The sequence below is a fragment of the Phaseolus vulgaris genome, chromosome 9 (genome assembly GCF_051622355.1).
Source record: "Phaseolus vulgaris cultivar YP4 chromosome 9, ASM5162235v1, whole genome shotgun sequence".
Lineage (NCBI taxonomy): Eukaryota > Viridiplantae > Streptophyta > Magnoliopsida > Fabales > Fabaceae > Phaseolus > Phaseolus vulgaris.
In genome coordinates, this window is record NC_143506.1 from 9,346,136 (window position 1) to 9,364,890 (window position 18,755).

At 33.1% G+C, this 18,755-nt stretch overlaps 2 protein-coding genes across 4 annotated transcripts; both read left to right on the top strand.

The window, feature by feature from the left end:
• Positions 1 to 9,033: 9,033 nt before the first annotated feature.
• On the top strand, positions 9,034 to 10,439 carry LOC137820885 (protein PHOSPHATE-INDUCED 1). Its single transcript, XM_068625192.1, has one exon. It carries the CDS (start codon positions 9,271 to 9,273, stop codon positions 10,225 to 10,227), a length of 957 nt encoding a protein of 318 aa, XP_068481293.1. The 5' UTR covers positions 9,034 to 9,270; the 3' UTR covers positions 10,228 to 10,439.
• A 4,657-nt stretch (positions 10,440 to 15,096) lies between these two features.
• Positions 15,097 to 18,194, top strand: FBW2 (F-BOX WITH WD-40 2). 3 transcript variants are annotated; one of them, XM_068624944.2, is made up of 4 exons: positions 15,097 to 15,518; positions 15,625 to 15,787; positions 16,632 to 16,944; positions 17,237 to 18,194. In XM_068624944.2, the coding sequence occupies exons 3-4, from the start codon at positions 16,637 to 16,639 to the stop codon at positions 17,892 to 17,894; spliced, it is 966 nt and encodes a 321-aa protein (XP_068481045.1). In that variant the 5' UTR covers positions 15,097 to 15,518; positions 15,625 to 15,787; positions 16,632 to 16,636; the 3' UTR covers positions 17,895 to 18,194. The 3 variants fall into 3 exon arrangements, with proteins under 3 accessions (XP_068481045.1, XP_068481047.1, XP_068481044.1); XM_068624946.1 differs by lacking the exons at positions 15,097 to 15,518; positions 15,625 to 15,787 and adding an exon at positions 15,790 to 16,145; XM_068624943.1 differs by lacking the exons at positions 15,097 to 15,518; positions 15,625 to 15,787 and adding an exon at positions 15,803 to 16,464.
• The last annotated feature ends 561 nt before the right edge of the window (positions 18,195 to 18,755 follow it).

Consider the following 18,755-nt stretch of genomic DNA (forward strand, 5'->3'; position numbering starts at 1 on the left):
CTAACTAAGATGTCAAGTAGCATAGTGATGCTATTAATCATGATCATCTTAAGAGTGATTCTTGATAATGTTAGTTTATTTAATGAACTCTATATATAAAATTTCAATGATATAATTATTAAACTAAAAATTTCATTGAATATATCAAGCACGTAATTTTTACAACCTTTAAACTATTTGATATATCATTAATAAATCTTATAATGATTCAAATTATATTTCCAACAAAAAGAATAAGAACACCAAACAACATAAGTTTTTGTATGTTCGATTTTATTGGCATCCTTGCCTTATTTTTTTAAATGGTCGAGTTGTTCTGTTTTTTTAACGTATGAATTGGTTAAGTTACTTGACACTACAAGAAAAATTGGAATTACATACAACCCAAATTTGTATCTAAGACTATAAATCTGTATGCAGCAAATTTTATTTTTTAAAAATTTCATTATTATTTTTTATATTTTTTTATTATTTTCAATTATTATCTACAATTATTATTTATTATAATTATTATATATGTTATCATAATTATTATATATTTTAAAAACTTTAACCACTACACTAGACAAGTTCTTTTGTCATAGTATAATTTTTATTATACTTATTATTATTATTAATATTATTAAATACTATAAATATTAATAACATTATTATTAATATTAATATTAGTATTATCATTAATATTAATATTAATATTGTTATTATTAATACTAGCGGAGACACATGCGCTAAAAAGTCTATGCATCTGCATTTTTTATTATTATTACTATATTGTATATTATTATGTAAAAATAAGATAGAAATATTTTCTCTCGTCATTTATGAGTTTCAACCTATTATTTTAATAATTAAGTTGCAGTAAAAAATATATTAAACAAATTTAAATTTATAACACAGTAAACATAACCAGTTTTGATTTGTTGTTACTAACATAAAACTAAAAAAGAGAAATATAATAATGAAAAGGAAGAAGAAGAAGAATAAGATGAGAAACTCCATAACAAACCTTAAGAAAATATTTATTTTCTAATTTTTTTCTTCCTCTGCGCAAGAATGTTGTATTCAAAACACATTCATCGTGTCTCCGTAGATGCCCACATCAACAATGACGTCAAGATAACTTCGTACCTTAAAACAATTACGTCATGATTCCGGTGAATCACTAATTTTGATTTGTTGTTACTAACATAAAACTAAAAAAGAGAAATATAATAATGAAAAGAAAAAAAAAGAATAATAAGATAAGAAACTCCGTAACAAACCTAAAGAAAATATTTATTTTCTAATCCTTTTTTTTCTTCTTCGCAAAAATGTTCACAACGCATTCATCCTCTCCGTCGATGCCCACATCAACAATTATGTCAAGTTAACCTTGTACCTTAAATAAATTACGTCATCATTCTTGTGAATCACTAATTTTGATTTGTTGTTACTAACATAAAACTAAAAAAGAAAAATATAATAATGAAAAGAAAAATAAGGATAGAAACTCTATAACAAATTTTAAAAAAATATTTATTTTCTAACCCCTTTTCAAAAAGTCAGAACGTATACATCATTTCCGTCCTTCTATGTCCACATTAAATCCTTTATTTACTCTTAGAAAACAATAATATCATTGTTTTGTAGTTAGTGAATTCGATAAAGTAACTTCAACCATATGATTTATTTATTTTTAGTTTTCGACTAAGATTTCAATAACCTAAAGAGATTTAAAAAATTGTATTACAAATAGTATTTTAGAACTTCCATATACTAGTCTGGAAATATGGTAAAAAAATATTTGTCTAACACTTATGGGAACAGATCCAGTAAGCCCAAATCAAGAGGAACCATACATATGTAGTGATCGATAAAATTTAAAATACACGAATGTCGATGTCATTTGACATGTAAAAGAAGAAGAGATGATCCAGAGAATGAAATTTAAGAAAAACATATTTTTAGTTTTTTATTTTAATTCCTTGTCGCATTTTATGCCCGTTTGAACTTAGAGAAAATAAATAAGGAAAAAATACAATAATAAAAAGAAAAATTGTTTAACGATTGAAAATGTACCTACTAGGGGATATGTGACCTAGAAAACTATTGAAGTCTTCTTCTCCTTCCTTTGGTCGGTCAGGTTGATGGATAGTGAACTGAGATTTTTCTCGTCCTTCTCCTACTCCTTCGGCGCTCGGTCTCGGGTGAACACCGGATGGTGGGGTACCTGCGAAGGCACTCCGACGCTCAAGTCAGTAAAGCGGGTGGTCAGCTATCAGGTATGTGAACAATAATAAATGACATATCTTACTCCTTGGGATGTGTGCTATTTATATTATTCTAATAGGCCTATCTGGGCCCGTTTATCAGAGTGGATACCGCTTAGGGTTGTATTACCTAATTCTTAATGACGGATTAACTTCACTGACCTTGGTTTTAGCATTAACGGTAATATGGGTTGGCCACCAGCCAGGTTTTCCTGGTCTCGATCGTTTCGGCCAAGTCTTCCAAGGTCTCGACCAGGTAGACCGTCGGCCTCGTCGTCTCGGCCGAGTCTCCTGGGTCTCGACCAGATTTTCTCACCAGGTCTCGGTCAACCAAGTGGGTCTCAGACAGGGAGATCAGGGATCGGTCTCGCCCATACCAGTACAGAAAACAAATGTATTTTTATTATGACATTATTTTATTCTATTCATATTATGAAATATTAAAATTTGAATAAAAAATCTATAACAACTTCATAATTCATCATTGCAAGTGTTTGAGAAAAAAAAATCATAATAAATATAAAAAAAATCTAATTTATTATGCTGCACACTGTGCTTATTTTCTATTTGTTTATTCTTTTCTCCACTCCTTTTTGGTCGGAATAAGAAAAGTTGCGTCTGTCCAAATTTGAAGATTTTTAGTATATTTTATATTTTTCAAACACAAGTTCTTTTGTCCTTCTTTTCCTTATTCACCGAGGGTTATTCCTGTGAACAGAAAAACATACGCCTTATGCTATAATAAATTAATATTTTATTTTTTAATTGAAAATATTATTATATTATTTTAAATAGTATTAAAAATGTATAAAACTTTTTTCACTCATTCACCTTTACTATTTAATTAGGGGAAAACAAATACTGTGGTTCTCAAGGGTATAAGATGGTATTAATTTACTTGAATCTTTGAATGTTGGAAAAAGTTGTATAATTGCATGTCATTATTAAGTCTGTGAAGAATTGTTGAGGATTAATTTGATAGTAAATTAGAATATTAAAAAGTAATTTGAAAGAGTTGAAAGGCAAAAGGTAAGGTGGGAAGAGTTAACACACCGAAGTTGTTTGGTGAAGGTAAGTAACAGTTCCCTTTGATCTACCACCCCCAAATTAAAACTCTCATAAATTCCACCAAACATTCAAAGGAACAACACCAGCATCCAAATCTAATTCATTAATATCTTAGGTTACATCTACCACTACACACCTATTACTTTTCTCCATCACGGACATGTAAATCAATTATTCATTTTTAAATAATTCAGATCGTCAAATACTTATATTTGTGTCTCAAAAACTTTTATCAACCCAAGTTTTGTCCAAAGAATATTGTGGTTATCTTTACGACCATCGGGAATTTAGAACATTGTAGGAGGACATCAAACAAATCTTTATTTTCTATATTATATTTAAAACTAACTTATCTTAAGACTAATATTGCCTCGTGAATCAAGCTTTATGCTTACTCTTTTAAATTATATAACAGTTCCATTCTCGTGATTTTAGATTATCTACTTCCTAGGTGAAATGTATCTAACTTTAGACAAAACACCACTGTTATTCATTTTTTTATCCATTTTCATCACGTGCATTTTACCATTAGAATGTTTTTTTTTTACGAATCGTTCTTATATCAAATTGGAATGAAATTATTTATGTTAAATCGTTCATTAATATTTTCGTATTCTTCTATTACAATTTATTGTTTAGTGTATTGAGATATGATAAAAATAAAATAAAAGATACATTCTTTAATTATAAACACTGCTATTCCAGTGTTTGAGAAGTTGATTAAACAAAAAAACTAATAAATGATTTAAACAAACCTAAATTTAATATTAAACATTGCTTCTCACTTTTTATGCCACTAATTTTATAAAAGAATTTTATAGAAACTAACTAGAATTTCACATTTTTTTTATGGTCTCAATATGATATTGGTGATTCATCACAATGACATGTAGATTATCTTTGTTAATGTTACGAAGTGTACTTTAATCCTAACTCAATCCCATAAAACCGGCTCAATGAGGTGAGGTTTGCACCCATTTATATATAATAAAAGACTCTAATCTCTAGTCGATGTGGGATCTCCAACACACCCTCACGCTGAGAGTGATAGATAGAACCTCGTGCGTGGGATAACATATTATGGGTGGTGACCTGATAAACCCAACAAATACTCGCTAGGATAGGATTGAAATGACTCGGATACCATTTGTTAAGGAGCCTTGGCGTGCAAAATTTCCTTTGGAGTTTGTTCATACAGATGTTTGTGGCCCAATGAACATATCATCAATTGGAGGTAATAAGTATTTTTTAACCTTTATTGATCCTTTATTGATCATTTTTCAAGGAAAACCTGAATTTATGTATTGAAAAGCAAGGATGAGGTATTCCACTGCTTTAAAATATTTAAAGAATTTGTTGAAAGACAGAGTGGCAGACAAATTAAGATGGTGCATAGTGGTGGAGGGGGTGAGTACAAGTCTAATGAGTTCAAGAGGCATTGTGAAAAACTTGTGCAGCATAACATAACCTGTCCCTACACACCTCAACACAACGGAGTTGCTGAGAGAAAGAATAGAACAATCATGGACATGGCGAGAAGCATGTTTAAAGCGAAAGGTATGCCAAATTATTTTTGGGCTGAGGCTGTAACATGTGCGGTATATTTGATAAACAGATCACTCGGAGTGTTCCTAACACAACTTCGATTGAGGCATGGAGTGGATTCAAACCCAATGTGCAACACTTGAAGGTATTTGGGTCAATTACTTATGCTCATGTCCCCAAGGCAGCAAGATCGAAGTTGGATGATAAGGCAGAGAAGACCATTTTCATTGGATATAAGCATGGGGATATAAACTGTACAATCCAATGACAAAGAAGGTGATTGTTAGTCGTGATGTTACATTTGCCGAAGATGAGGAATGGCAATGGAATGCAGCAGCTGAAATAGATTCGAAAAAACAATATATTTATGTTTTGAACGATGATATGGAAGATGGAGTCACTCTTGAAGCACCTGCAGTTCAATCTGAAGCTGCAGTTTAATCTAAAGTTGCAACTCCAATTGCAACTATGACGGTGCGACCAAGAAGGCAGCAACGACAACCTGTACATCTTCAAGATTTGCGAAGTAAATCTTGATGATGAAGTTGATGATAATGGAGATTTGGTTCACTTTGCTTTTCTTGCAGAATCAGGACCTGTGAGACTTGTCGATGTCATTCAACACCCCAAATGGCGATTGAAAAAAACAATATCATGACTCAAATTTGGAATGTTGTTCCAAATCAAAATTAAGGGAGGATGTTGGTTATTAATTCAGATTTTATTATTACTTTATTTATATAAACATCAACAGCATTTCATATTGGCGTCTTAGGGTTTGAAGACGCAGCCTTTTGATCTTATCATCACCTTTATAATTGGTTGACAAAATTGTCCAAGCCTCACTGACAATTGTTGCTCCTTCTATTTGCTGCTCAAACGTCTCGTCATTCATCCCTTGATGGATGAGATACGAAGCCTTATTGTCCTTCTTCTTTTGATCACGATGCGCTACTCGTTGCGCCTCAGTTGCATTAGCAACTAATACAGACACCCCACTCTCAACGACATCTCATAACTCATTATGATCAAACAAAACTCTCATTTGCACACACCATCGATTATAATTTTTTTCCATCAAGGATAGAGACTGGTAATTGGGTAGAGTTCATGATAACATACTAGTTCTTAATACCAGTTGTAGGAACTAATTGAAGGATTAAAGGAAATAAGAGAAGACAAAAGGTTGTAGCAACTAAATGAACGTAATTGCACAAAATTGTAAACTGGTCTTATTCATTCTGATTTACTCAATCATATATATATATATATATATAATAAAATTAATTACTGGAAGCTATAAAATAAAATAGAAATACTACTAACAAGGCTTGCAAACTGACCATTAATGCAATATAACGCTAAAATTAGTTTAAGGGTAATAAAATCAGAATTAATAATAATAAAATCTGGATTAATAACCAACAGTTAATTCATAAGTTGAAGTTTGTTCTCACTTACATATTATGAAATGTCTTTATTTTTAGTTAAAGTGAGATCTCCAATTCCTGTTGAGATCTATCAACTCATGCGTAGAACTATACAATGGATGATCAAATAACAGTTTGATAGTGGATGACCTCATTAGCCAACAAACTCTGTTAGGAAAAACTCTAAATTACTATGATATCATATTATGAATTGAACTTTAAGTTTAACTTAATATTATAAAACTTACTCATAAAATTAAGTTTGCATTCATTTATTGACTATAAAATATTTGTATCTTTAGTTGACGTGGAATATCCAACATCTTCTCACCATGTACATTACACTCGTGGAATGATCTTAGTATGATTTCGATCAACCATTTTAATCACATATAGGTCTTCTCAACCATATACAATACACTTTAAAATGAACTCGATATAAACTCTATGAATATCTTAGTCGAAAATAAATCTTTTGTATATGTATAATATACTAAAAATATTATAATATGTCATAGAAAAATATGTGCCGTACATTGTGACGGTAGAAAAATAAAGTACACAAATTATATTTAATAAAACAATTTCAATTTAAAAATTGAACTATCGAATATAAATATAATTTCAAAAAAATTAAAGTTGCGTTTTTAATGTGTCTTCTTTGATTTTTATATATATAATTATGTTTTGAAATTCGATTTTTTAATATAAACTCTTTTAAAATAAAAATTGTTTATATTCGTAAAATTTTGAAATTTATATTTTTATGTATTTTATTTTAAAACTGCCCCTCATTGTTATAAATGGCGGCACACAGTTTAATACAGTAGGTTTTATGCCATTAATCGAGTCATAATATAATTAATCTTCACAGTTTAACCTGCATTTTATACTTGCAAGATTTCTATCGTACGCGGATTTGAAATTTATGTCAAATTCATAATTTAAAATGGATGAAAATAATATCATTTAATTTTATTAAATTAGATTAATTACTAGATCTATACACTGTTTTAAAAAATAACTGGGTTCTCAAACGAATATCATATATACTTTAGATTTTATTATTTTTAATTGAATTTTGATGATTTTTAAAACCGTCACAGATTTATACATTTTACAACAGAAAGGACCTACTCATAAATAATTTTAGTTTAAGGACTTATTTTAAAAAAATAAAATATGTAATGATTAATTTTATTTTATTAGATGAAAATTAAAAACTAAAATTTATAATAAAATAAATTTAAAAAATTAAAATGAATAATTCTTGTTGTGAGGGTCTGTCAATTAATTTGTAAATTTTGAAATTTAAATAAGATTTAATTACATTCATTGATATTAAAAGCATAAGATAATTATATTTAGAAGGAATGTAATTTTTTTTAAGATCGAAAACATTTTCTGACACATCTAAGGTCCAAAACTAAAAATACATTCTTAAAAAGAAAAAGGACTAGACTGTGGAAGCTCAATCATGAGTGAAAAGGGGCAAAGGGCAAGATTCTCGCATAGTTTATTGTAGTTCATGAATGTAACAGTAAAGCATATTTTAATTTTCTACAGCTATTTATGAAAGGTAGAATTAAGTCACTTTAAATGAAAATGAAAACAAAAATAGAGAGCGACTTTCACCTTATCCCTCTCCAAATAAAATAATAACCTACATGCATAACAAACTATATGAATTAATTGTGTTAAGCAATATTCAAAATACATTAATTTATAAAATCTGATATAATTGTTTGGGGATTAATTTTAAGTGTTTATTTTGAAATTGATTATTTTGAAAAATACAATATGTAGTTGTGTTAGGTTATTGGCCTGGTATGTTTGGTTATTTATAGGTTGTTTCCCGACCTGTGTATCTAATATTATGAGGGAGCACAAGTCAATGGATCTCAATCAATCAGACTTAATCATCCTTAATGACTAAATTAAGACATAATCATGATTAAAGGTGGAAAGATTACAATTCAGTATATATATATATGATTGTGTTCTAGAAAAAGACATTTTTTAAACATCTCATAAACAATACAAGAAATATTCTCAACTCCTATTTTATATTATACCCATTATATTTATGTTTTTATTAACTTGAAAGTTGGAGTGTTATCGGAGGAGAAACTCTTCTCGTTTTCAAAGAACCTTACTCATCTAGATTTCGACCGACCTGAACTTGTGTATGTTGTTTGATTTGAGAAAATTTTTGGTTGGTTTTGTAAAATGCTGATTAATAATAGTTGTGTTTGAGTTGAGTAATTGTTGTGATGTTTTTATATCCGAATCTTAAAATGAAGGTGTTAATGGTTAGATCACGTGGTTCCTCGGATGCCGCCAGAGGCATTGATAAGGTGAGATTGGGTGAGTGCCAGTTGGATCCATCATCCACTCTGTCAACTCAACGTCTCTATCATAATTCCACCTCTATCTTTACCATTCTACCCTCCCCCTTCCACCAAATCCCTCTTCAGCCTTATCCGTTCCCGAGGTCAATTACAAGAATTCTCTCTCCTTCAAATAATCTAACTGGCCCAAGCTGTATAGGTTTTGTCACCTAGCCATCCCCACATCACTCATTCCCACAACCCCTTCTTTTTTTCAATCCTATCCAACCGCTTCCCACTGCCTTCATTCTCACGCCTCCAACTCTCCACATTCTCCTCCCGCGCGTGCACCACACTTCACAACCACTCAACTCGGATTATCTCTCCTCCTGCTAATACAAACGCTACTTTATTCAGGGTCCCTCACCTTACTTACTCACCAAGCCCTGCCTCGTAAATGCCACACCCCCTAACCTAACCGCTCTTTAATCTTTCTCCGCAAGTTCCACCCCCCTCGCCACAATCCCACACTTCTTTCATTCTAAATATGCCCGTTACTGCCACCTATATATACACACACTCTTCCCTCTCACCACTTCATCCACATCACATTTCCCTTCCAAACAAAACCCCGTTCCCATCCCAGAAATGCCAACTTTCCTCTCTCTTCACTGCTTTCTTACACTTTCCTTCCTTATCTCCCTCTTTCACCTTTCCTCAGCGGCCAGGAACCTCAACCACCAGCTTCAGGGCCACTCTCAGCTCCTCCATTACCACAACGGTCCTTTGCTTTATGGCAAAATCGCCGTCAACCTCATCTGGTATGGCCGCTTCAAACCCTCCCAAAAAGCCATTATAGCCGATTTCATTACCTCACTTTCATCGCCACTCGCCTCAAACAACCACCCATCTGTTGCCACGTGGTGGAAAACCACGGACAGCTACTACCGCCTGAGCCCCAGGAAGGCTTCTTCTCTCTCCCTGTCACTTGGTGATCAGATCCTGGATGAAACTTACTCGCTGGGAAAGTCTCTGACCAGCAAGAATCTTCTCGAGCTGGCTTCCAAAGGGGGACAGAGGAACGCTATCAACGTTGTTCTCACGTCCGCTGACGTGGCGGTTCAAGGTTTCTGTTTGAGCCGATGTGGCACTCACGGCTCTGCCTCTTCTGCAGCTCACGTGAAGGCTGGCAAGAACTATAAGTTCGCTTACATATGGGTCGGAAACTCCGAAACTCAATGCCCGGGCCAATGCGCGTGGCCCTTCCACCAGCCAATTTATGGCCCCCAGACTCCACCCTTGGTTGCTCCCAACAACGATGTGGGAGTTGACGGTATGGTCATCAGCCTCGCTAGCCTCTTGGCTGGAACCGCCACCAACCCATTTGGAAATGGCTACTTCCAGGGTCCCGCGGAGGCGCCGCTGGAAGCTGCCTCCGCTTGTCCTGGGGTTTATGGGAAAGGGGCTTACCCTGGCTATGCCGGGAACTTGCTTGTTGATGCTACCACTGGTGCCAGCTACAATGTGAATGGTGTTAATGAGAGGAAGTACCTTGTTCCTGCTCTGTATGATCCTTCAACATCATCTTGCTCCACGCCTGTGTGAGGATTTTGTTGATGATGATCTATCGCTGCCACTTCTACCATACTAGAAACACGGATTAGGAGGTTGTACAAATTTTCAAATAAACAATTTTAGGACTATTTCATTTATTTGTTTATATCTTCTGGATATGTACGCCCACTATGTAGTAGAAGCAAATGTTCTTCCGTTTGCTTTTTTTAATGATAAAATTAAAATATTGCTTCGGACCTAAACCCTAAACCTTCTTCTTTGCACTTTCTTTCTACCATTTCAGTCGCAGCCCTTCCCTAAGATCTGAACCATTTGTGCAAATTAACTTGTAAACTTCTATTTAGGTAACTTATGAACATTTTGTAATCAATCAAAGAATCATTTGCAGAAACTGCGTTTAAATAGGGCGTAGTTGTGAATTGTATGAATATTTAATATTTACTGGTGGGTACCTAGGGGACGTAGGAGTGAAGAGGAGCCATAGTTATTGAGAGGCTAAATGGGTTATCTGAAAGGGCGCAAAAGAACAAATCTAATGCATTTTTTGGTAAAAGAAAAAGAGGGTTTAGAGAAACGAGATTAGCCATGAAGGGGAAGTAAAGTGGTTCTGAATAAGATACTCTCACCCAATGGAGGGAAGAGAATGCAAATAAGATGCTTGATTTTAGATTGCAATTGAAACTGGTAGGTGTAGGAGCCACTGATTGTGACATTATTAATTAATTCAAGTGTTGACCACTACCCCAATTTTAGTTTATCGTTCTACCCAAAACTTCTTTTTCATTTGCCTATACTTGGCAAAATTAAATCATGACCAACTTAAAACTTTACGCATAAATTTTCAACTCACAATGTTCAAGTTACTTTTTTCAATTAAAAGATTAGTAACTAAAATTAGTAGATAAATTAAAAAGAGCATGTTGCATTTATGACTCTTTTTTAAAATTTCTAGACATAGTTTTTAGCAGTAAATATATTTGTTGAAAAGAGACTTTTTCCAATACTTTAGTTTTAGTACTCTTTTTTATTATTGGCTCAAATTTATTGAAAAACACAATTTTTGTGTGTTCTCTATCTACAGAGAGAGTGTCATATTATATCTGTTTTGTAAATATAAAATTTAGGCATAATGTGTTTCATTTTCTTTTATATAAAAGTAACCTCATTGTTAAGATCTACAAACAATTTAGACACATATCTGAGTCTTTCTAGTAATAGCTAAACCTGATCCACATCATTAACAAGAAATCCAATGCTATTTTTCAGAAGAAGAAAAAAAAAACTATGCTGTAGTTATAAAAATATGATGATGAAAATAATGGAACACTGAATAAGAAGTATTGTCCAATTCCAGAAATAATGTGTGTGGACACACAAAAATGTGATTTGCATGGGTTCCAGCAAAGCATTGGAGAGCATATGAACCCTGGAAAGGAACCAATTATCTTTGATGGGCTTGTCCCACATCCACCTTTCTGGACAAATATCTCATCTATCGTAGAAATTAAGAATGTTCTGAAACATGCTTTCTTTGTTCAAGTAGGTCCCTGCCCTTTGTTTGCTGCCGCATCACACATACATTTTGTCCTTTTTCGCCTATTTCCGTAACTTTGTTTCTGCTTTTTGGATGAGAGAAGTTTTTTTTTCCTAAAGTTATGCTTATTCTTTTTGGATGAGATTTATACAAAAAATTTCATCATATTCTGAAGTTTTCAAAATAGAATCTGTTAAATAATCGAGCAAAAAATATTATGAAGTTTTCATATATTTTTTTATGTTTTCTTTGTGCGGTATAGATAACAAATATCTTTTATAAACTGAATAATATTATTATGAATGATAAAATTAATGTTTTAACCTTTTTGTTTTACAGTTCTTTTTCTACATGAGACTCACCGTTCGTTCCCCTTTCACCAGCCCATTTACGACCCAGAGCCCTTTTCTGGTTGCACCAAACAACCACGTGGGCCTCCACGTGGTCAACCCTTAGAAATTGCTACTTCAAGGGGCCCAAAAAGCACCTCTGGTTTCCGTGGGACCTCTTCGTGGACCCCATGTGTGTACTTTTACTCGCTTTAATTATTATCTATTGCATAATTTTTTTTTATAATTCTATTTTAAATTTTATCATGATAATTAATTTCTTCCTTTACAATCTCATTATTTTAAAATTCTAACTAATTTAAGAAATACATGAGGGGAGCCCCAAAAATAATTCCGATTTTGAAAATATACATTTTAGGTGGGTGACTTGAATACAATTAAATTTGACATTGTTGTTTAAAAAATTATTTTCAGAAATGGTAAAGAGTGTTAATGTTGTAGGTTTAGAGAGTAGAAATACCTAAATGTTTCATTCCCAACACCAACACGACTTAACGTTTTAAAAGAGATTTTGTTGATACAAAAATAGACTTCCTATTACCGTTTTTCTTTTGTTTTGGGCCTCTTGTGGCCTGTTCTAAGACTTCTGGGTATGCCATGGGGCTTTATTGAAGGAGTGTTTCTTTTTACACTCCCGCAAATTTCTTGTCACCTCTCGTTAGTTTTTGCATGGATTTTTTTTAGAATTAGTTAATTCCAAAATAAGTAGGAGAGGGCATATTAATTGTGGGGTGTACAAAGTGGGTGGCTCCTTTTCGTGTTTCGGAGCTATAAGATAAAATTTAAGAAAAATAAACACATGAAATATCTAAGAATAGATATATTTGGTAAAATATCAATCTTTAATATTATAGTTAAAATGAAAAATAATAGAAGCATAAAATTTAAATAAATAAATATTTTATAATATATATTTCAAAGCAAATATTTTTATTAAAAATATAATGTCATGTTATATAAAATATTAAATATTTATTGTTATCAGTACGCAAATTAAAAAATATATATTTTTTGAAAGATAATATAGGGTAAAATAAAACAAAATTGGAACAACTTGAAACACAATACGAAGTCTTCTTTAAAATGTATTGATTTTAATTTTAAATCTCAAATGTTAGAGTTGTCAAAAATTGATATTGAGTTGCATTCACCAAATTAGATTATGACATGCAAGACCAAAACTACTGAACTTATATGTTCGAATATTATTTTAATATTCTTTTTTTTAAGAAGCAGTTAATTTAGCTTGATGTCACTAACAGCTAAAAAATAGAAAGTAGTTTATAAAAAAATCTGGAATAAGTCGGAGAATCCATTTCTTATACTTTAATCCACTAGATTATACCTTTCACAACAACAAAATAACATATTCTTGTAGTAAGGGGTAAATACCATTAATAATAAAGAAGGTAGAAGGAGGTTAAATTTGAGGTAAAAGAGTAGTGAAAGGAAATACACATAAGAAAGTTATATCTAGAGTTGCATGAAAAGGCTACCAACCTTAACAAATTGTTTCTTATTTTATTTTATTTCTTGAATGACCCCTTATATATTAAAAATCAAAGAAGCAATCCACCACATCACGTTTATCATTGGAAGCACAGTATTAGACACTTGTTGACATTACTTGCAAATAAAAGTGTGAGACTGAAACTCAACTTTCATCTATTTATAATCTATCATCAAGGCATATAGGTTACAATCCTAACTTATGAGAACGTGCAAAACACATTGAAATAGAAAAAAATTCAAACAAAAATATTTCAATTACTTTTTAAATTGTGTATTCAATAAGACACATATATCTCTACTAAACCTGTTGGAAATTTCAACACCATTGTCTCAAACCTTGAAATGACGAATATATATTGTGAAGTTTGAGAGGATTGTTGAGTTTTTGTTTTTCTCTATTATGTTTTGTTTTTTTTTATTTATGCGTATTTATAGGATATTTTTTCTTCTTCATGTAACACAAAATAAATAAATTAATCAACGTTTTATTTTTTTTCATGTAGAGACACTTGTTTTGTATACACATACCTCACATTCTTATGTTTTTTCTCGAGGAACTCTGCATGGTTCTGAAACTAGTTTTAACGGAGAAAAATGCAAAATACACTGAAACATAAGACATTTTCCAATATTAAGCAGTTTGTTCTTTTTTATTATATTTTTCGACTATCAAATATTTCATTCACGAGACGTTACATTTTGCAGTGTTTTATTAGTTATAGCATGATAAGTACAAAATATCAAGCTGACAAAAAAAAAAGAGTACCAAATATCAATAAACATCATTGGCATGGTTTGAAGCAAATGTTTTGACAATTTAAATTCATTTGACCAGATTCTATTGAAGTATTAAACACACTTAAAAACAATGAATATTATATCGTATAAGTTAAACTTTTGTTACGTGAAATGCTATAAAGAGTCATTATGATCACATTTGACCGACATTTCTCCATATATAGCAGTGTAACTGGATTTGTTGGTTTCATCTACTAATATTTCTCAATCTTAATTAGTTTTATACAAGTGATGCGAAATATGGTGTGAAAGTGAGAATTTGTTGAGTAATAAATATGGTGTGAAAAAGGGGAAATTGTGTGGAGTGGTGAAATGTAAATTTGTTTGAGTTTTGAAAGCCCTGAAAATGGTTTTAGTGGCGCATTTAAGATAGTACACCTGTAATATAAGTGACTGAGAATTGATAACCCAGAGAGTCCCATCGAAACTTGTTGGGTTTTAAATTCAACAACTTGTCCTCTAGTCAACTTCAATCTTCACCACTGGCCCGTGCTATTTTCACATGCCCACAGTATATAGCCTCTTCTTTAAGGACATTGGTTAGATAGAGATGCATACACATTCTCTCACACACAACACAACACAAACACAAACACAACACCAGTTCCAGTCATGCTCCTCAGTTACTACCGACTCGTGTCGGTGTAACCCTTTTCCCAATCCCACTTCTAACTCTAATAACTCGTGAGTGACTTCTCTTCTGTTGTGTTCTGTTCCTTCTCTCTCTACATTTACTCATTTACTGTGTCTCCCAATAATCTCTTTCATGAATAAGTTTTATGAAATTAAAATATTTAATTTTTTTACATGGGGGTATTAAATACTACTAGTAATTTTATTTGACATTAAAAAGGTGGTACCGTGGGGATGACGATGTCATTAAATATCTGTCATGTTTTCTTGCCAAAATTGACCTTTTAATAACAATTTAATGTTTTTTTCTTTTCTTGCTGTTTTAAAATCTTCTGGGCCAAGACAAAATTGACAGTTTGAGTATTGCAGTAACAAAACATTCATTGGTATTTATCTTGCTTCTTGTGTGTGTTCTCTTTTATTTAGCCTCCAGCTATACGCAAATACAATACTCTCTAGTCCTTTTTGGTTGAAAGGACTCTATCTATCCATCGGTTTGCTACTTCATCCCAACTCTCTACTCTACACACTTCACACACACATTACACATGTACCTTTGTTTGCTATTCTACTGTGGCTTTACTCTTGTTCTTGTTGCAGCTGGTGGTTGCATTGAATCGGAGGGTAGGTGGGAAGACGTGTCTTCTTCTGTAGCTTTCCCTTTCCTCTCTTTTTCCCGGCGCATGTGGCGGATTAGACGCTCACTGCTTCCATAATTCAGCTTCTCCAAGGAACACTGTCTCCTCATCTAAGATTTCCTCTGGTAACTCTAAATCTCATACCTTTTTGTTGCATGTGACTCTTTTTTATTTTTGTTTCTCTCTCTCTTTCTTTCTTTCTTTCTCTCTTTCTCACCTACCCTTTTGTTTATTCACTCAGAAAACTAAGAATCCTCCCCTCACTTTCCCAGACAAAAGAAAGAAAATTAATTTGTTTCTTTACTCAAGATTTGATACCTTTAAAACTAAAATTCTTGTTTTTTCCCTCCTGCAATCTCTTTCTTCTGGGTTTTCTTAGCAAAAGCCTGGTGGGGTGTCCGACCCTCTGTCCATGGCTTGGACTGTGTGATTTTTAGCATTCTCCCAAGCCTGCGGAGTCTTTGTTTCGGAAAAGAAAAAAATGTACTTCAATTTCAGTTCTGTTTAGGGAAATGTTCTCGCATTTTTTATTTTTTCTAGTGAGGGAAATTTGTGACATGTTATTTTTTCCCCAACTTCTTCTTGTTGGAGAGTCGGTGAGATGAACATGTAAAGTTGAGATCTTTTCAATTATCTTCAATCAGGGAAGTTTGATTTTTTGCTATCGAAATTCCCTTTGTCTTCCAGTTTTCGATCTCTCTAACCCTTTCCGAAAGATGCTTCCTTTTACTGGTTATTCAGAGAATATCTGAAATTAAACTATTCATTCACATGCTTGTGGCAGATATTTTGGTGTATGTGTGTGAGTCACTGAATCTGGTTATTCAATATGTTTTTTTATTTTTGGCCTTTTCTGTGGAGAGTTCCATTTTTTTGTTAATACTTTTTCATTAATATATACATCTTTTGTATTTGATGCTTGAACCACAGCCATAAACCATATAAGTTGTAATTTTTGTTCTTTTATAGATTGGATGGAAGAAGCGTGCGAATTTCGAAGTTGGGCAGAATTGATTCCTGATGCCCTAGGGGTGATCTTCACCAATCTTTCTCTTCAGGACAGGGTGACGGTGATCCCCAGAGTGTGTAAATCATGGGCTAATGCGGTAACTGGACCCTACTGTTGGCAAGAGATAGACATTAAGGATTGGAGCAGCCGATGCCAGCCCGACCAACTCGATCGGCTGCTTGAGATGCTTATCAGAAGAAGTTGTGGATCCCTCCGCAAACTCAGTGTTTCTGGTCTCCAAACTGAGAGCATCTTCACTATTATTGCTGAAAAGTAAGCAGAACTGTTCAATTTTAATTAATTACAAGTAGTTTAAGCTTTAGATAAGGATAGTTTTCTGATCACTGTTCTAATTGATTACAAGTCTAGCATTAGAATATAAATTTGGCACATTTTATGTTGTTCTAATGCTGCTATTGCTAGTTCACATTAGATAGTCTTCAGTTAGTTAAGCTGATATCCTCATTGTGTATATATCTATTGGGTGGAACAAAGTGAAATTAACGATTTAGCTGGATCCAATTAGCCATCTTTCTTACACAAAATCCTTCTACTCTTTTGCAAGTGCCTGTTCCCTCCAGACTTTGCGACTGCCAAGGAGCAGTATGAGTGATTCCATTGTGGAACAGATTGCTGGAAGGCTTTCTATGATTTCGTTCTTGGATGTGAGCTACTGTATTAAAATCGGCCCCTACGCGCTTGAGATGATTGGAAAGAACTGCAAACTGCTAGAAGGGTTGTGTCGAAACATGCATCCGTTGGATACTGCGGGCAAGCCTTATCAAGATGATGAAGCATATGCAATTTCCTCCACAATGCCTAAGCTCAAACATCTCGAAATGGCCTATCATCTTATCAGCACTTCAGGTGTCCTCCAAATACTTGCGAACTGCCCAAAGCTTGAATTTTTGGATCAAAGGGGATGTTGGGGTGTCACATTGGACAACATGTTCTTAAAGCAGAAATTCCCAAAACTGAAGGTTTTGGGGCCTTTTGTTCTTGACACTTATGAGAGTGATGGCTGGGATGATTTCTCAGATGTGTCAGATGGTTCTGAGTACTTGGCTTGGGACTTTGTGGCCGGTGGCATGGGTGAATACTATGTTGATGATAGTGACAGTTATGATGGAATGTGGGATGATGAAGGCAGGCTAGATGAGCTTCAGTTCGGGTTTTATGAAGGGATAGAAGATGCAGGAATGTATTGGCCTCCATCTCCATAAAGCTAGCTGCATTACTTGTGATCAATTGTATGCTTTTTTCTACTCTTGTAACTAATGCTTCCTTCTACTTTACTTTTATGTGGTGCCCTATGAATGATGTGTTTTTCCTTGAGAATTGAAGTAAGTTTGGCTTGCTCTGCCTAGCATATGCATAACTGAGTGGTATTGTTATTGACCTACCTTAGATTTCTTGTTTAAGTAGGCAAAGGAAAGGGAAGAGAGAGCTCCCTGGTTTCCCATGTTAGAGATCTACATGTAATTGGAACATCTGCCTTATAACCATATTGTACCTTCTTGAAATTATCTGTTTCATGAGGTTGCCCAATTGGATTTCGATTTTTTATTCTAATAAATTAACTGCTGAAAATATATAATACCCTGGTTAAATGGTGTTTGATGTAGTTTTTCAATGTTGTAATGAAGTTAAAAATATATAAAATAACCTTGAAGTGGATAAGTTTTTGGATTTGAGAAACACTTGCTGAGATCCCGTGCTATACTTGTACGATTAATTATCAAATTTCCAACCTTCTTCGAAAACGACCCTTGAATAAATTTTGGTGATTCGTGATTTTGCTGTTTTCACTTCATGGATTTAATTAAGCATGGAAAAGGAGGACTTTTTTCCGTGGACTTGCATTGTTGCGTCTGTATGAGTCAACACCACACCTGTCTTACTAAGCTGGTGCTGTCATCAAATTCATGCATTCACGTATTCATCAAATCGGAGTCATTGAATCAGGTCAGGTAACAAATGAATGCCTTGCGTGAAAACAGGAACTGGTAGCTTTTGTTTATGTTCCTTGTTCGTTTCTAAACTTGATGTGTGTTTGGTTCTCACGTTTACCATACTATTAAATG